General features: G+C 43.0%; 1 protein-coding gene across 1 annotated transcript in view; it reads left to right on the top strand.

The window, feature by feature from the left end:
• The first annotated feature begins 892 nt into the window (after positions 1 to 892).
• ANXA10 (annexin A10) overlaps positions 893 to 20,558 on the top strand; it is a 129,829-nt gene continuing 110,163 nt past the window's right edge. The window contains exons 1-2 of the mRNA XM_075847191.1: positions 893 to 1,411; positions 2,647 to 2,868. Of these exons, the coding sequence (XP_075703306.1) occupies positions 893 to 1,411; positions 2,647 to 2,868 (741 nt within the window). The remainder of the gene's footprint in view (positions 1,412 to 2,646; positions 2,869 to 20,558) is intronic.

Below are 20,558 nucleotides of genomic sequence, written 5' to 3'. Positions count from 1 at the left end.
ATTTGATTCATGCCTTTATCATTGGCCGTGACTTTCCCTTGTTCTGGGAGCTGTGGGAGCACAGGTCGGCTAGGGTGGGCAGGAATAATGTTGATATTTTTTCTTTGCACCCTGTCCCTTTAAATGAGGATGGGCCCACTGAGGCAGTAGCGGTAACAGAAAAGGGGGCCGACAATTTTCCTCTGGCGGCTTTAGCAGGAGAAGAGGGTGAGCCTGCAGGTCCCGAGGCAAGTCCCCCTGATCTTGAGGTATCCCGGGACCACTTCGGAACAGCTCAACTGAGAGACCCCACCCTAAAAAATGCCTTCGGAAATGTGACCGTCATTAATGGTGTTCCGCAGGGTCGTAATTCAGATAAATGTTTTCCCCATTTTGCTCTTAATGGGGATCTACTGTATCGGGTCACGCAAATAAGGGAGACTCTAGTTGAACAGTTGCTGGTACCCGCCCCATATAGACGTATGGTACTGGACATGGCTCACACCCATGTGCTAGGTGGTCATTTAGGTACAGATAAGACACAGGAAAGGATCCTACAAAGATTCTACTGGTGATGCTGTTATAAAGAGGTTGCGAACTATTGTAAATCATGCCCAACCTGTCAGTTAACTACTCCGGTAGCCCACTTTAGGAGCCCGTTAGTTCCCCTACTTATAATTGAGGTCCCGTTCGAACGAATCGAGATGGACCTAGTGGGACCGTTGGTTAAGTCTGCCCGGGGCCACCAGTATATTCTGGTGGTGTTGGACTATGCCACCAGATACCGGAGGCTATCCCCCTGCGAAACACCTCCTCTAAATGTATTGCTCGGGAGTTGGTGCACATATTTTCGAGAACTGGCCTGCCAAAGGAAATATTGTCAGATCAGGGAACCCCTTTTATGTCTAAAATCATGAAAGAGTTATGTAGGATCTTGAAGATCAAACAAATAAGAACCTCTGTCTATCATCCTCAGACCGATGGACTTGTAGAGAGGTTCAACAAGACCCTGAAAGGGATGTTAAAAAGGGTTGTGGAGAAGGATGGTCGGGACTGGGATTGCTTATTGCCCTATTTGTTATTTTCTATCAGAGAGGTCCCTCAGGCCTCCACTGGGTTCTCTCCATTTGAGTTACTGTACGGCAGGCACCTCCGTGGTCTCCTCGATATTACCAAAGAAACATGGGAGAGTGAGGCGACACCTTATAGGAGCATAATAGAACATGTTGCACAAATGCAAGATCGGATAGCCAGGGTTATGCCCATAGTAAAGGACCACCTACAGAGAGCTCAGGAGGCACAGAGCCGGATATATAACAGGGCAGCCAAAGTGAGGCAGTTTAACCCGGGTGATCGCGTGTTGGTGTTAGTGCCCACAGTTGAAAGTAAATTTTTGGACAGGTGGCAAGGCCCCTATGAAATTGTGGAAAAGGTTAGTGAGGTAACTTACAAGGTACATCAGCCGGGGAAAAGGAAGCCGATCCAGCTCTATCACATAAATTTAATTAAACTCTGGCAGGATAGGGAGTCCTTGCTAACTTTCTCAAAAATATGTAATGACGGGGGTAGGGAAACGGACAAGTGAGCCCTAATCTACCCGCCACTCTGTCCCTGCCTGCTTGCAACGACACGCCCTAGGCGACGGGGTACAACTTGGCGGCGGTCCCTACTCTCAGTAAGTGCACGAGACAAACAGACAAGGGAACACAAAGCAAAGGGAAAGGGGCAGTTGCCCACGGCAACACCGTGAGCAACCAGAGTGGTGAACGAGCCAAGTCAAACCAGGAGAGCACGAGGTACCAAACGCAGAGCAGGAGAGTAGTCAGTAAGCCAGGGTCAGTATGGAGCAGGATCAAATAGTTAGGAGCTGTAGCTGGGCCAGGAAACCACACGAAAAGAATCACAAGCAAAGGAGGAACAGGAAAGGCAGGTATAAATAGACAGAGGGCGGGAGCTAGCTCCGTCTGGCCAGGCTGCGATAGGCTCTCCCACTCCTAAGCCTGCCATCCTGAGTGGTGGAAGATGGAGTCAGTCTCAGAGACGTAGATTCAGGTGCAGACTGATTACCTATGGGAGTTAACCCCGAAGCTGTGCCTGGCAGATCCTTTACAAATATCTGAAGATCTGGATGTGCAGATTAGAAAGGTTAAGATTGCTGAAACTTTGTCACCGCCACAAAAACAAGAGAAGAATGAATTTTTACAGCATAATAGGGACCTGTTTTCAAATCTCCCAGGGGTTACTGATGTGATAGAAAATGATATTATTACTGACTCGAAAGTCAAAGTAAGCATTAAGCCCTATAGAATCCCAGAAGCCAGGAGACAGGCCATCTCAGAGGAAGTAAAATGCATGTTAGAACTGGGGGTGATTGAGGAGTCTAATAGTGAGTGATCCAGCCCCATAGTATTAGTTCCAAAACCCGACGGGACATGGAGGTTCTGCAATGACTTTCGTAAGCTGAACGAAGTTTCCAAATTTGATGCCTACCCTATGCCTAGGGTAGATGAGTTAATTGAGCAATTGGGGCCAGCCAGATATATTACAACCCTAGATCTCACAAAAGGGTACTGGCAAATTCCGTTGTCAAAGGAAGCCAGGGAGAAAACTGCCTTCTCCACCCCAGAGGGGCTGTTTCAGTATGTAACCATGCCCTTTGGGTTACAGGGTGCACCGGCCACATTTCAAAGGGCGATGGATCGGGTTTTGAGTCCGCACAAAAGATACGCGGCAGCCTACCTAGATGATATAGTCATCTTCAGCACTAACTGGGAGACCCATTTGAATAAAGTTCAGTCTGTGTTAGATTCCCTCAGAAAAGCAGGGTTTACTGCTAACCCAGAAAAGTGTGCCATTGGGTTAGAGGAGGCCAGGTATTTGGGATATTTGGTAGGAAGAGGTGTGATAAAACCTCAAGTGAACAAAATAGAGGCAATACAAAATTGGCCACAGCCCCTTACAAAAAAAACAGATGAGGGCATTCTTAGGTATTGTGGGATACTATCGAAGGTTCCTCCCAAACTTTGCCTCCATTGCAGCACCCTTAACAGATCTAACGACAGGGAAGAAGTCCGTCATGGTTCATTGGTCCCCAGAAGCAGAAAGGGCATTTCAGGGGCTTAAGAAAGCCTTGTGCTGTCAGCCGGTGTAGATAGCACCAGACTTTTCGAAAGAATTTGTTGTACAAACCAATGCCTCCAATGTTGGTTTAGGGGCAGTCCTATCGCAAGAAGTGAATGGGGAGGAGCATCCCATAGTGTACCTAAGTAGGAAACTCACTTCTTGTGAGAGGAATTATTCAATAGTGGAAAAGGAATGTTTGGCCATAAAGTGGGCACTAGAGACGCTGAGATACTATCTACTAGGCAGAAAATTCCGGCTAGTTTTGGATCATGCCCCCTTGAGGTGGATGTGCCACAACTAAGGAAATAATGCAAGGGTAACTAGATGGTTTCTAGCATTGCAAAATTTAAATTATAGTGTGGAACACAGACAGGGGAAACTACATGTCAATGCCGATGCCCTTTCACGTCTCCATTGCTTATCGGCTACAAGTGCCCAGTCCCCTGGCCTTGGGCAGAGGGGGGGGAAATGTAAACAGTCAGTAGGAAGACTGGTAGAGGGTAGGTATGTGCCACTGAGATTTCTTATCTCACTGGTGTAAATCTCTGGGAAGTTCGTTGCTCAGCAAGGTTAGTTGGTGAGCAGGAGTTTTTTTTAGGCTGGATTTCAGGGTCCGGGATTTAGGAATGGCTGTAGAGATTCTGGGTGGGATGGCCATTCCCATACCTCCACTCCAGGTTTTGGTTTCTAGAGGTTCTGAGTCTCAGCTGGCCCTGATTAAAAGGGAAGCTGACAGTGTGAAGAGAGAGAGTGAGGAGGAAGGAGTTTGTTATTCCTCCAGGGAGACTGCTATGATCGAAACGCCTAACAAAGGGGACTGGCACACTCAGGTGGTCGCTGCTACAGGGTGAGAACTTTAAAGATTGTTTTTCCACCAGTTATATTGTTTTGTTTGTTGCTTTACCCAGTGGACGCAAGCTCTGTACAAAAAGGATCTGTTTGTTTGGTGCAAATAAAAAGTACCCGCTGTTTCTGTTTACCCTGTTTCCGTGTGTGTGACTGCCCAATACAGCAACCCAAGGGGGACGCCAGCTCACACATGTTGATACTCCTTTACACTATTGCTAATTAAAAGTGTCGATCTTTGTTAGCCTGAAATCTGATGACAGACTCCTTTTAATAGTTGGAACTTCATGAAACAATACATTCCTTAAACAAAAAAGTGCTATAGAACACTAATTAGACAACAAGGGATTGTCTTATTAAATTGAAGCCATTCTCGACATTAAATTTCTCTGGTAATGAGCTTCTATCTTTGGGTGAAGCTGCAGCCAGCCGTACATTTCCTCTGCAGTGTGCACTCGTGGGGAAATTAGTATTACTTGCTAAAATATATCAAATAGTTTTTACTGCTCTGATGGCCAAAGAAAATCCAGCTTAAAGAGGCTCTGTCACCAGATTATAAGTGCCCTATCTCCTACATAATGTGATCGGTGCTGTAATGTAGATCATAACAGTGGTTTTTATTTTGAAAAACAATAAATTTAGAGCAAGTTATGCACAATTAAAATTTATGCTAATTAGTTTCTTAATAGACAACTGGGCATGTTTTTACTTTTTTACCAACTGGGCGTTGTAAAGAGAAGTGTATGACGCTGACCAATCAGCGTCATACACTTCTCTCCATTCATTTTTAGAAGTCGGGAGTGTGAATAGACATCGCGTCCTGGCTGGAGGTAATGTCTATTCACTCTGAAGACACTTAATGTGAGAGTATGTGACTGCACAGCGTGATTTCGCTAGATTACGCTGTGTTGCGAGTGCTGCTAAAAATGAATGGAGAGAAGTGTTTGACGCTGATTGGTCCGCATCATACACTTCTTTTTACAACGCCCAGTTGGTAAAAAAGTAAAAACACGCCCAGTTGTCTATTAAGAAATTAATTAGCATAAATCTAAAATTGCTCATAACGTGCTCAGCTGTTGTTATCTACATTACAGCGCCAATCACATTGTGTAGGAGATAGGGCACTTATAATCTGGTGACAGAGCCTCTTTAAACTTGATCAAAAGGATGTGTGTCCCAAACTCTCTGTGAATGGATTAGTCCATGATCCAGTGTAGGTGCAGATGGTCCCTCTGATCCCTGTAGTTCCACAAGGTTGTTGCTGGTCTCCCAACGTCGACGATCCTATCAACAGCCTATAACTCCAGTGTGGATAGAAAAAGGGACATAGTGAAACACCCTTCGACACTGTTCAAATCACGCTTTCTTTATTTGATACTTACAAAAAGACCATCGTTTCAAACGTATAAAAGACAAGTAAAATAAATGGTTCATAGGCGGCACACCAAAGACTCTCGCTCTTTTATATTGTTTTTTTGCTAGTATTACTTGCTGGCTATTCAAATAAATGGCTGACCATGTGATACATGGACAGACCACTACTGCCAGTGGGAGAATTTTTGTTGGAAGTGGATCTCTACTCTGAATCATAGACAGAGTTCCCGAGTGGGGGATCCTCTTCTTTGACGTCCTAATGCCCTACTAGATTATAAGGAAAAAGTGTTGTCTTTATGAGAAAACCCTATTAATTATAACAAGAGCAGATTTGAAAACATACAAAACAGGCGTTGCAATACTGTCATCTGCATCCTAATTAATATTTCCATAATGTATTTAATTTTCTGTTTTGCATAACATTAAACTATTTGCTTTAGTGATAATTATTATCTCAGGGGGATATCACATATCCTCATATAAATACAATTGATTTCAATGTGTTACATTAACACATTTATTTAAGAATAGCTGTTATTCTTTATAAGAGATGGGTGATGCATGCTTTTTATTAATACTGTTATCTGCATACAGACGTTTGTGGTGACTTCATATGACAATCTATTATGCTACAGCATCTGTTTCTTTGTAGCAATTACAATTACTCTACAGTTGTACCATTTACTATAGAAAATAGATAGATGAAGGTTTTGATTTTCTGTTCAACGCCTACCAATAAATAACGGTAGATTCTCCTTCTGCATATAGCAGTATATATGAAATACTAAACTGTGAAAATGAGTTTAATTAATAGTAAATAAGTTAATAAAATGCTGTCAATTTTTAACACAATTCATACAACTCTAATTTTTTAATATACATTTTTCTCTAAAGTAGTGTATGATAGTGTCCATGAATAAACCAAGGAATAAAATGTTTTATCATGTGCTGAAAATAAATATATTCTTTTATGTTGCTATATCAAAAGGAAGACAAAATGAATTAACAGATGAACCCTTCTCTTTTCAGGCTGCGTTGTCTGTTCAGTAAATGTCAATGCATTCTGCAGTCAAGGATAATGAACAAACATATAAGAGAACAGAAAAGAAGAGAAGTGAGATGTCTTGCATATAATATACAGTAAATAAGGAAGATATATTTACTATTAATAGGTAAAAAATATAAAACAACCAAACACAAATCCAAAACCTACAAACAAGAAAATCTTTTGTGCCCCCTGTTACAGTATAGTGTCAACATAGTGTTCATATATATTTTTTGGGTAATAAATTTGTCAAACTTCTCCTTAAATTAATTTAACACTGATGTATCTGTTAAACCAGAGGCGTAACTAGGAAAGACTGGGCCCCATAGCAAACTCTTGACCGGGCCCCCCCCCCCCCGGGTGCCACAAGCAGCCCCCCTTATAAATAGTGCCCCCTGTAGAATGTGCCCTACAGCCCAGTGCTATATAGCCCCGCCTATAGACAGTGTAACACCCCATTTGTAGATAGCGCCCCCACCTCCCCCTTGTAGATAGTGCCATACAGCCCCCCTGTAGATATCGCCATAAAGCCCCCATTGTATATAGCGCTGTACAGCTCCCACTGTATATAGTGCCACACAGCCCCACTCCCTTGTATACAGTGCTCACAGCCCCCCCCCTTAGTAGAAAGTGCAGCACACAGACCCCTGTAGATTGTGCCCCACTCAGCCCCCTATAGATAGAGCCACAGCTCTCCCCCTTGTAAATAGTGCCATACAGTGCCCCCATGTGTATAGTGCCACACAGCTTCCCCTTGTGTATAGTGCCACGCAGCTTCCCCTTGTGTATAGTGCCACACAGCCCCATTTTGTGTATAGTACCACACAGCCCCCCACCCCCGTGTATAGTGCCACAAGGCAATGGCGCATCCGAGAAAGTTGTATCAGCCAGGGAGATGTCACTCAAACATAGAAAGGTGGGTTTGGAGGCAGGACTATGTGACTCTTCAGGATAGAAGCACTGCCCCATGACCCTCTCATGAGTGATTAGCATATAGTGTGTGTCATGTTAAAAGTGGATTTAAGGTTTTTGCTGCATCTGAAAAAAACATACTTCGGAATGTTTGGAAATATTGTCAGGTCATGTATTACCGCATGGTGGCGGTTCAAGGGGTTAAAACTACCTGACAGATTCCTATTAAATTTACAATGAATTGAGAACAATTCCATCTGCCCTGCAATTTTGTTATTATAAATATATCCTATATAACTACAGATCCAGAACCAAGCTCTGACATATATACAGTACCACAACCAAGCTCAGTACATAAATACAGCACTAGAACAAAGCTAAGTACATATATACAGCACCAGAACAAAGCTCAGTACATACATACAGTACCACAACCAAGATCAGTACATATATACAGCACCAGAACAAAGCTCTGACATATATACAATACCAGAACCAAGCTCAGTACATAAATAAAGCGCTAGAACCAAGCTCATTACATAAATACAGCACTAAAACCAAGCTCTGACATATATACAGCACCAGAACAAAGCTTAGTACATATATACAGCAGTAGAACCAAGCCCATACATATATACAGCACCAGAACCAACCTCAGTACATAAATACAGCACTACAACCAAGCTCAGTACATGTATACAGCACCAGAACAAAACTCATTACATATATACACAGCACCAAAACAAATCTCATACGTATATACAGCACCAGAACCAAGCTCAGAACTTACATACAGCATCAGAACCAAGATCAGTACATATATACAACACTAGAACAAATACAGCTCAATTTAGTGCAACCCCTGCCGTATAGGTTTGTACGGCGTAAAACTACAGCTCCCAGCATGGCCCGAATAATGGTAAGGATATGCTGGGAGATGCTGTTTCACAAAAAAATATCATATCATAATCATCTCGCTGCAGATCACACAGTGATTACAATACTGATTAGAGGCAGAATAAACATTTACATTAAGTGACTCACCGGTGACGTCTCAGATTCTAGTTCTTTTCTTCTCCCTCCGATCCAGACCTCTATGATGGATTTCTACCGGCCATGACCCACTTCTGCAGTTTTCCGCTCAGATGTCTTCAGCTTCTCACTTTTAAAACATTTCTGCACCTATAAACAAAGTTAAAATTCTCAACACCTCTAAATATAATAAAGCATCATACACTGCACCTCTAACTATAATAGCACCATACACTGTGTCCCTGATTATAATAGTACCATACACTGTCACACACACACCGTGCCCCCTGTAGATAGTGCCCCCAAAGCCCCCTGTAGATAGTGACCCCCATAGAGCCTCTGTAGATAGTGACCTACATAGAAGCCCATGTAGATAGTGCCCACATATGGACTCCAGAACTGCAAGGCAATAGTGCTAACCACTGAGCCACCGTGCTGCCCTACATATAGCTTCCCATATAGATAGTGCTCCATGTATAGCCCACCTCTGTAGATAGTGTCTCACATATAGCTCCCCCTGTATATAGTTTCCCACATATAGCCCACCCCTGTAGACTGTGCACTACATATAGCCACCCTGTTGCTAGTGCCCCACAGGTAACCCACCCCTGTATATAGTGTCCCACATATAGCCCACACCTATAGAAAGTACCCTAAAAAAATAGCTCCCCTATAGATAGTGCTCTACATATAGCCCACCCCTTTATAGTGTCTCACATATAGTGGCCCACATATAGACCCCCCTGTAGATAGTGGCCCACATATAGACCCCCCTGTAGATAGTGGCCCACATATAGACCCCCCTGTAGATAGTGGCCCACATATAGAGCCCCCTGTATATAGTGGCCCACATATAGAGCCCCCTGTATATAGTGGCCCACATCCCCACATATAGACCCCCCTGTAGATTGTTCCCCACATCCCCACATACAGACCTCCCCTGTAGCTAATGCCCCACATATAGACCCCCCTGTATATAGAATGGCCCACATATAGAGCACCTGTATATAGTGCCCCACAGGTAACCCACCCCTGTATATAGTGTCCCACATATAGCCCACACCTATAGAAAGTACCCTAAAAAAATAGCTCCCCTATAGATAGTGCTCTACATATAGCCCACCCCTTTATAGTGTCTCACATATAGTGCCCCACATATAGACCCCCCTGTAGATAGTGGCCCACATATAGACCCCCCTGTAGATAGTGGCCCACATATAGAGCCCCCTGTATATAGTGGCCCACATATAGAGCCCCCTGTATATAGTGGCCCACATCCCCACATATAGACCCCCCTGTAGATTGTTCCCCACATCCCCACATACAGACCTCCCCTGTAGCTAATGCCCCACATATAGACCCCCCTGTATATAGAATGGCCCACATATAGAGCACCTGTATATAGTGGCCCATATCCCCATATATAGACCCCCTGTAAATTGTGCCCCACATCCCCACATACAGACCTCCCCTGTAGCTAGTGCCCCACATATAGACCCCCCCTGTATATAGTGGCCCACATATAGATCCCCCCCCTGAGATAAAAATATATAAACCTGACATCCCACGCTGTTCACTGGCGATGCAGACATGCTCTATTCTGAGCATGTCTGCTGGAGCTGAACGAGCGTCGTTCAATGCCGCTGATTGGCGGGGCAGAATGACTTGCCCCGTCAATCGGCACCTTCCAAGCACATCATCGCGCCGCTAGCCAATCAGTGTCATTGTAAGGCACTGGATGGTCGGGCACGGAACATGCCCAGCCATTCAGTGCTAATGCATGTATTTGGCTGCCGCTAGTACCGGGGCCCTCTCCAGTGCTAGCGACACCTACAGGCATGAGAGGGCCTGTGTCGCCCAGCCCATACTTGGAGGCTCGGCGGCGCAGGCCCCATGCTAGCGGCGCCACCGGGCATATGGGGGGGCGTGTCAGATGGCGGCACGGGCCCCCTCAAGCCCTGTAGCAGCCGCTACGGCTACTACCGCGGTAGTTACCCCACTGTGTTAAACGGATCCGATAATAATCTATGTGACGAATGCCACTCACAGACATCTGTCCCCCATAGGCTATTATGGCATCCGTTTAACAGATACTTCATGAAAAGCTATTGAAAAGCTCATGACGTATGCGTTTAACGTATGCCCAAAACGCATGCATTACAGTGGCATACGTCAACCATAGGCTCTCATGTTGAAAAGAAACTTATAGCATGCTGTATGTGCTTTTTTATGTGGGACCCGATTGTATGGAATAGCATAGTCTATTACACTATTCCATACTTCAAACAAAAAAGGTATACCAATATATACTATCCTGATAGTGGCGAAAAGGACACTCTTTTTACCTCTGTCAGGCTAATGGAGCCATATGGACAAGTTTAGCTGGTACTCCTGGAGCACGCTATGTTCTGCTATATGGTGATTTGTGCGGTACTGCATTGCAAGATTATTCTGCCCCAGAAGCAACGTCTCTAGGAGAGAATATCTCTGTAATACAGCAGCAGATGAAACCGGTTCCAATTTTTTTTCTGTCAGATTCTTATGGAGTCTAACATTAAAAAAAAACCTCTGTATGGCACCATATCATATTGAAGGCATACAGAGGAATAGTAAGGTAACACATGTTGTCACGAAGGGTCTGTGGACCCACTGAGCCGTACCACCTTGGCGGTAAGGAAGCTGGTCGACAGGGCGCAGGTGAAAGTCTATAGTTCGTATAGGTACCTGTGGCAGCTCAGGAATACCGGTCAGAGGAACAAAGTGGGCCATCTTTAAAATTCGGTCCACCACCACCCAGACAGCACTGCATCCAGCAGAGAGAGGCAGGTCCATAATAAAGTCCATAGCTATATGCTGCCAGGGAGCATTGGGCACAGGCAATGGCTGCAGCAGACCAGCAGGTCTGGAGTGAGCAGCCTTGTTGGCTGCATATACAGAACAGCAAGAAACGAAGTCCATAATGTCCTTGGGCAGCGTGGGCCACCAGAAATGACAAGCAATCAGAGATAATGCAAAATGGATCAATAATATTCTGTGGACTCTCCAAGGTGTCTTCTGTCTCGAAAGACCTGGACAAGGCATCGGCCCTCAAATTCTTGTCGGCCGGGCGAAAATGGAGCTCAAACTGGAACCCTGTAAAGAACAGTGACCACCTGGCCTGAAGAGGGTTCAGCCGTTGGGCCGTCTGAAGGTAGGTCAGATTCTTGTGGTCTGTAAAAATCAGTATCGGATGAGCAGCGCCCTCTAATAGATGTCTCCATTCTTCCAGGGCCAATTTGATGGCCAGTAACTCCCGATGCCCAATCGAGTAGTTGCGTTCTGCGAAAGAGAAGAGGTTAGAAAAATATCCACATACCCTTGACTTGCCCTTGGGATCTCTCTGGAACAGGAGTGCACCAGCACCGCCAGAGGATGCGTCCACCTCCAACGAGAACTGCAGAAAGACATCCGGATGATGGAGGATAGAGGCTGACGTGAAAGCACTCTTCAGGCTATTGAATGCGGACTCTGCCACAGGAGTCCACATCTTGGCGTTAATACCCTTCTTAGTAAGGTTAGAGATGGGAGAAGTCAGTGAGGAGAAGTTTGGAATAAACTGCCTGTAAAAATTAGCGAATCCCAAAAAGCGCTGTATGGCCCTCAAGCCTTGAGGATGTGGCCACTCCAGAACAGTCTTTACCTTCTCAGGATCTATTTCGAGACCTCGATTCAAGACGATCTAGCCCAGGAAAGGTAGAACATCTTTGTCAAACACGCACTTCTCCAACTTCGTGTACAGACGATTCTCCATTAACCGTAGCAGAACTTGACGGACATGTCTCTGGTGCGTCATAGGATCTGGAGAAAAAATCAAGATGTCATCAAGGTAGACTACTACACAAACAAAGGGGAGGTCACGGAAAATGTCATTCACAAACTCCTGGAAGACCGCGGTAGCATTACACAGGCCGAAGGGCATTACTAGATACTCATAGTGTCCATCACAGGTGTTAAATGTAGTCTTCCATTTATCACCCTGGCGAATCCTGACTAGGTTTTAAGCCCCACGCAGGTCTAGTTTAGAAAAAATCTTGGCACCACGTATTCGATCAAACAGTTCAGAGATCAGTGGCAACGGATATTTATTCTTCACCGTGATCTGGTTGAGACCTCGGTAGTCGATACAAGGACGAAGAGAGCCATCTTTCTTTTTGACAAAGAAGAACCCGGCTCCTGCTGGGGAGGAAGACTTTCGTATGAAGCCCCTCTCCAAGTTCTCTTTCACATAGGCTGACATGGACATAGTCTCTGGCAAGGAGAGAGGATATACCCTGCCACGGGGAAGGGAAGCACCAGGAACCAGCTCGATAGGACAGACATACGCCCGATGTGGGGGCAGTGTTTCCGCCCCTTTCTTGCTGAAGACGTCCGCAAATGAAGCAAAATGACTCTGCAATCCTGCCAATGACTGAGGCACCGAAGGCTGAGCCGAACAAATCTGCACCAGGCAATGACCTTGACACTCAGGGCCCCACTGGGGAACCTCTCCAGAATTCCAGTCCAGGACTGGGGCATGCAGTCAGAGCCAAGGCAGGCCCAGCAACACAGGGTTAACAGCTTTGGATAGCACATAGAAAGGCAGAAGTTCGGAGTGAAGGGCTCCCACTTGGAGCCTCAGCGGCTTGGTCACAGCTGTATCTGGGTCTGGCAGAGGTAGTCCATTCACTGAAGCTACTGTCAATGAGTACTCCAGAGAGGTGGTGGGTAATTGCAGAAAATCCACCAGGTCTCTATGGATGAAATTAGCAGCGGATCCAGAGTCCAGATACGCAGAGACCTGATGTGTTTTCTCGCCGGACACTATGGTCACAGGTATGGACAATCTAGACGGAAGTCCATTCTTACCCAAGGTTGTCACTCCTAGCAACCCTAGGTTTTGGGATCTTTGGGGACACAGGCGCACAAGATGGCCACTGAGGCCGCAATAAAGACAGAGTCCAGACGTGCGTCTGCATTGTCTCTCCTGGGTGGATAACATACACTGGTCCATTATTACCGACTCCTTAGGAGGATCGACATCTGAGGACAGCAGGGGTTGCTGCAAAGTAGGGGCCAGACTGGGAAGGACTCCCTCCCGTCTAACCTCTTGGAGGCGTTCTCGGATCCGTACATCAATCCGGGCAGACAGAAGGATGACGTCATCCAGGGTAGACGGCAGATCCCGAGCGGCAAGTTCGTCCTTAATTCTAGAAGCCAGACCATGCCAGAATGCAGCCAGCCACCAGAACCTCATTGTTCCATAACAGCTCTCCCGCCAGGATGCGGAAGTGGATGACGTACTCACTCACGGAGGTGTCTCCTTGGCGTAGGTTAATCAAAGATGCCACTACAGATGAGACCCGTCCAGGCTCCTCAAACACCATGCGAAAAGTCCGGAGGAAGGCTTGGAAGTCACGGGTCTCTGGTCCTTGTCTCTCCCAGATAGGGTCCGCACATGCAAGAACCTTGCCGGTGAGAAGAGAGATGATGAAAGCGACCCTTGCACCATCAGATGAAAATGTCCTATTATACAGGCTGAAGTGGATCTGGCACTGATTCAAAAATCCATGACAGGTACTTGCTTCTCCATCATAGCGGTCAGGAAGTGGCAAAGAAACACGTGGGTCAACACTGCCAAGAGGTGTAGTCTGAGGATCAACACTGCCAGGAGGTGTAGTAGGAGGAACAGCAGCTCGTGCCTCCTGCCGACGTGCAAGAATGTTCAACGCCTGGAGGAGTTTGTCCTGTCGAGACCGGAGGTCCAGCATATCCGCTCGCATCTCCTGTGACGTCGTCATGGTCTTGAATCGACCAGCGGGGTCCATGGCGTACTGTCACAAAGGGTCTGTGGACCCACTGAGCCATACCGCCTTGGCGGTAAGGCAGCTGGCCAACAGGGCGCAGGTAAAAGTCTATAGTTCATATAGGTACCTCTGGCAGCTCAGACAGCAACAAGGCAGGCTTGGCTAGGACTAGGCAGCAGGTAGACGTCAGGCGAGGTGAAGCAGGTCAGACGTGGAATACAGCATGACATGACTTTGGCACGGCACAGTGCCCGACCAGGATGGTATGGAATGCAAGGAACAGGAACTGGAACTGGAACAGGAACTGGAACTGGAACAGGAACAGGAACTGGAACAGGTACAAGAACAGGAAACACACTAGAAGTCCATCACATAGACAAACTAGGAAACATCAACAATGCTCAGGCATAGAAGCAGGGGGCTGGATCCCTCTTATAGTCCAGGGTACACATGGGTCAAAGTTCATCAAGAAGTCCGGTACGCACGCTGCCCCTTTAAGAGCGGATCTGGCTGAGGTGAGTGGAAGCGAGCGCTGGCGTCTCCTGAGGAGGAGGCTGGGGCCAGTGCTTGCCGACACGTGGCTGCGGCTGTCAGGAGGGGATTGGAGCTTACAGCCCGCAGCCACGGACATTACACATGTCCATTAGCACTGTATTACAGCTCCATATAACTCGGAGGTCGTGGATGTTTTGAAGATATTCCTGTAGCTTCCTGTAGCTATGAAGAAAATAAAGATTCTTCCAAGTTGTAGTTCTAATGCACACTGCTGCTTTCTCTTAAAGTTTCTCTTTTTGATATTAAAGGCTGTGTTAAACCTTTGAAAGTTTATTTATTTTTTTAAATGTCAGTCCATGTGTTTGGTGCAACTTTCAAATTAGTTTTTACTAAAAATTATTTTTACTTTTTGAGATACAGCTGCTCTTACAGAGCAGCTGTATCGTTCGCTCAGACATGAATCCGTCCAGTCCGCGGGATATGAACTTAGATGTGATAGAAAACAGGTGGATCCTGCGTGTCAGAGACATACTGGACCCGCTTTCACTGAACCTGTCAGTCACCAGACCTGGTGGGTACAGGATTAAGCGAACGATACAGCTCCTCTGTGTACAGGATACAGAGCAGCTGTATCTCAAAAAGTAAAAATATATTTTTATAAAAACTAATTTGAAAGTTGCACCAAACACACTGACTGACATTATATATATATATATATATATATATATATATATATATATATATATATATATATATATATATTAAAAATCCCTTTCAAAGGTTTCCACAGCCTTTAAGGCTATACTCACACGGTATATGTCCAGGTAAAACAATGCAAGGCTGATTTCAAAAGAAAACAGACTCTGAAATCCAGGCGTTTTTGGATTTGATTTTCAAAATGTATTTTGTACGAAGCTTATTTTTACGAGGCGTTTTTTAATTTAGCACGTAAAAATACTCATGTGAACTACACAGAATATTCTCCATTTAAATCAATGCAAAGCAGTTTGCAGGCGTATTTGAAGTTTATCACAAATCAATTATATTAATATTCCATTTACTAATCAGACAACAAGCAACCTTTACCAATGAAACCATATTTCTTATTAAGTTATGATAGATGAACAATTTCATTAAAAGGCATCTACTTGTAATCCAATTAAATATAAACAGCATAGCAATAGGTAAATGTATCGTAGGTGTAGTAACCTAGTAGAAAAACTAGATTCTATTCCTATTTCATATTTTGTCATTAGCCTTTTGTCCAGTTATTAAGTCAGTCAATGATATGGCGCTAATAATTAAAGTTATTAATAATCAAAAGTTACAATTTAATTATACAGTGGAATGAATAACTCATTCATTTCACCTTGCCATGTTCACATTACACTAGGAGTTGGATTATTTAGGTATATGTGAACTTAGATTCTGAATTACACAGTTAATATATCACCTCTTCTCAGCAATTTGTTTCTCTATTATAAAACTAATTTCTTTCAAAGCACTAATGATTCATGGCAACGCTGCACACCACACCTCTACATGTTATTCATTTATTTCCATTACTCTGACTCAGTTAAAGGCAAATTCACTTAAAATAACAATATTCTATTTACTTAGTAGCAAATCCATTTCCTATTACAATTCTGCATGTTGTAATGATTTAAAAGCTTAGAAATAAGGTGTTAAAATGTTATATGGTTTTACTAATATAAAGTCTATTTTTATAAAATGCATTGTATCACTTGGGACAGGTTCACACACTGCAGTTTTGGTTAATTTCGTTTGCTGTTAATTTAACCTAATTATTTATTTTTTATTTAGTCACAAAATGCTGTGCTGATTAATGTCCTAATATATCTTTATAATGGTCAGAGCTTCATTTTTCTCTCATGCAGAACTCCAAACTCTGACATAGAGTTAAATTCTACCTGCAGGTAGCAACCACTGGGGGAGATTAGGAGATTACTGTATACATTCAATTAGTACATTAAATATTAATATAACAGTATGCAGTAAGCGCCTAAACTTTCCTACTGGTGGCTGGAGGCAGTCAGAGTTTTTAGAATTTATCTCTACGTCAAAGCAGGGGATTTGGAGCTTTGTATAAAAAAAAAAAAGCTGAGCTCCAACCAGTATAAAGATATATTATTAAATGATTTAGTGCAGAATTTTAGACCTAAACATGACATGACCTATATAGAGGAAAAGTATAAACTGAACTTATACGTCTTATGCATCTGCTTTTGTTTTGCTCTAGCCCGCATTTTAACTGCTCAGGGGTGGAGCTTAGCTACAGGGTGTTTACCTGCTTTTGTTTTGATCTAGCCCACATTTTAACTGCTCAGGGGTGGAGCTTAGCTACAGGGTGTTTACCTGGTCCTCACTGCAGACTGAGCAGCAGCATACTGCCTCCCTATAAGAGATGTTATAGACTAACCCCGCCCCTTTTTCCAAACCTGTGGCTTCACATGCACTGGAACAAAGAGAAGGGGGAACAAAATTGAAGGGTCTTATAGAAGACTTTTCTTGCCTTTGTATTAAAGTGTAGGAACCAATAGGATTAAACAACAGAATCGTATAATAACAATTAAGCCACTTCAACCAGTTTGGTCAAAGCAACAATGACTACATGTAAAACTGTAAAAGCTTCCAGACCTTGACAGATATGTATTAAAATTCTTTGTACATAACAGTAATAGTGTTATCATAGTCACAATCTCCTGTGTGTAATAAAATAATTACTGCTTTAATCACAACTTTATCTAAAATATGTTCAGATTTTATAATATCCGGAAAGTAATATATACAGTATATATACTGAATATTTGAGACTGTCATAAAATACGTTTTAACTTGTGCTTATAAGAATAAATATAGCATCTTAGGCTACTTTGTAATTTACTTTATGTTCCATTAGGGTCCCTGGTATCTGAGCCTCATACAGAAAATAGAGCGTAAACTACAAAACACCCCATATACCAGTCAGATTTCATCTTTAATTTTCACACTGTATGCTTTAAAAAAAAGAAGCAATCTGATTGTTTTTTAGAAAAGTTGCATTAGGCCAATTTGGACAAATTTATCAAATCTTTTAAAGAAAAATAGACTATGCACATACCATCAAACAGGAGGCCACATTTTATGTCTTGAAGTGGTTATGAGCTTTCCACAATTCCATTGTGTTAGAAGGATCCCTTGACAATTAGTTATTCACAGGTTGTCCCAGTGTTGGCACCCCAAGGATCAGCTGTAAGGGTATGTTCACACGCAGTGTTTTCAGACGTAATTCGGGCGTTTTACGCCTCGAATTACGCCTGAAAAAATGCCCCTAATACGCCTACAAACATCTGCCCATTGCTTTCAATGGGAATTACGATGTTCTGTTCCCACGAGCCTTTATTTTACGCGTCGCTGTCAAAATACGGCACATAAAATGACGGCTCATCAAGCAGGATACAACTAAGGGACCATTGCTGGGAGGGAGACGCTGGCAGGATGCCACCCGGTCTGTGGTCGTGGCCATCGCGATGTAAGGAACGGCGGCAGTCCACGACCACGGCCATGACAATAGACACACCTAGTTAAAGTCAATACAGGAAAATTACTCTAGAACATAAACCTTTAATTTATAGAACTCTCAGTTACATATTAACACTATAGGTTTATGAACAAGGACTTAATATTACCTTGTATTAGACCTTGAATATGTATAGAAATTATAATTATTATTAATAATAATTATTATTATTAATCATAAATTGTCACACATTTTTTTTATATGCTTAACACAGATCTTGAATTTTTTATGCGTCAAAGATATGGTGAAAATATAATGTGTCATAAGATTAATAATTAACCAAATCTTTTCAGTGAGCTTGAGGCTAGATTGGTTGGTTTCATATCTTTCATAAAGGAAAGATTAAGTTTTATTTGTATTGCAAAATGTATTTGTTTCTTGAACGTGATTGATGGTTTAGCACACATACCTGGTACCAAGAAGTGCTTTGCTTTGTTTTAAGCAAACTGAATATGATACGTGTGTGGGTTATATTATCAGATTGGGTGGAGTTGGCACATTCCCTTCTTAGGTTTCAATCAAGCCTGGTTCATTTGGAGTCTGCACTGATATCTCTCAATTCTCCGACTGCACAAGACAACCGACGCCACAATGTTTTGTGGAGGATATGTAAGTTACACTATTGTGTATAACATACATCTGTATAACATGTGTTTAAGCTTGGACCTACCCACAGTATCTAATATCAATCGGGTGGTCATGTTAAAATTAACATAATTGTGTTATGTACATCATTATTTTGGTGAATATCACTGCAACACTGTGGTTAAACGTATTTTGCTGTTTACAACTAATCAACCACACTCCTCTTTCAGACGAAAGTAAATTTTTTGTATTCTTAGTATTTGGGTTAAGATTTGGCACCGTACAAATATGGCTCAGTTTCCAAACAATGCATTTTTGTGACATTTGTTTTTTCTTGCCCTGATTATTATTTTTTTATTGTCTCTATCAAAAGTGTAAATTGCATGTAAATTGTATTTTTATACATAGTTTATTTCATTTTCAAAAGTTATCAGCAAATATCAACATTTTTGCCTTGTGTGTCTTGTACTATGGCGTAGGACCTTTGACTGAGATCACTAAACCTTAACAAAATCCATCTCTGTAGATAGTATGTGTCTTCTATGTCCTTGAGTGTGTGTGACTATTATACGTAGCCAAAGAGCAGCACATCCAGGACTCTATATCTACTGTACATCATTGCTTTCAGGCAGTATATAGTTTACTGCATTATATGACAATTTCATGATCTGACCCATTGTCGTCTTCCTCTATCGCTGATAATCCTATACTATAAAGTACAATCTATTTTGATTAATGATTTTTAGCAAGACAGTGCTTAAGCAACTTTTAGCAATACAGTACACGGGTTTCAGGGGCAGACATAGACAGCAGAAGTCACCAGGGCATGAAAGGTATGTGGGATCTCTGGGAGCAGGAACCCCACATACTGTCATGGGAGAACTCCTTTAAATAATAAAATTGTGGCTGCAGCCACCACTAGAGGCAGCTCAATGCATATACATTATACAGTTACTATGGAAGTCAATGAGAGTTGTGTAAATACATAGTTCCCCTCCCCCTTGTGTTGGCCACAGGTAGCCAAAATTTTATCCTTATGACTTTATGCAAGGAAGCAGAGGATTGTAACTTCCAACCCCTTTAAAGATATATTATAAAATAATCAGCACAGAATTTTGGCCTAATCTCTTCTTTTTTTTTTTTTTGTAAATTTTATATTTTATTATGATCTTTTTAGTGTAACATAACTTCAATACAAAAAACAAATCCACCACAGTTATTGTCATTAAATAGTAAAATAATTAGTAAGAACACTTGCAAAAATCGAGACAGAAAGAAAAAAAAAAAAAAACAATCATAGGAGGAGGGAAAGACCAATCAATTAATACAATCATAAGGGGAGGCGATCCTCCGGGTCCAACCTCTATTCATAAACTAAGCTCCCAACACCTATATTGACTACCGCAGGATAATGACATAGCCCTTACAAAGTGTATCCTCCTTAATCCATACACCCCCATCTGTTATAGTTGTCCATACATCCTTTCCCGTTGTTCCCCAACTGATACTCATACAGAAAATAGGTACATTTTGGACCAATCTGACTATTTGAAATGAAATAGTAGGAACACTATAAGGTGGTAGTGGGCCTCCTTGCCTATCGGGTACCTGTGCAGCTGTGAAGGCTGCACATATGGTATATCCTCCCCTGACTGGGTTTAGAAATTTTCCATTCACACATTTTTACCCATTGGGGTTTTGCAGCAGTTTTAGAGCATGATGCAGATTTTTAAAGATGGCCAAATTATTTGCTACTAGTATAGAG

Source organism: Rhinoderma darwinii, chromosome 1, assembly GCF_050947455.1.
Source record: "Rhinoderma darwinii isolate aRhiDar2 chromosome 1, aRhiDar2.hap1, whole genome shotgun sequence".
Classification (NCBI taxonomy): Eukaryota; Metazoa; Chordata; class Amphibia; order Anura; family Rhinodermatidae; genus Rhinoderma; species Rhinoderma darwinii.
The sequence above is the reverse complement of the archived record's forward strand: the minus strand, read 5'-3'. Positions and strand labels throughout refer to the sequence as shown.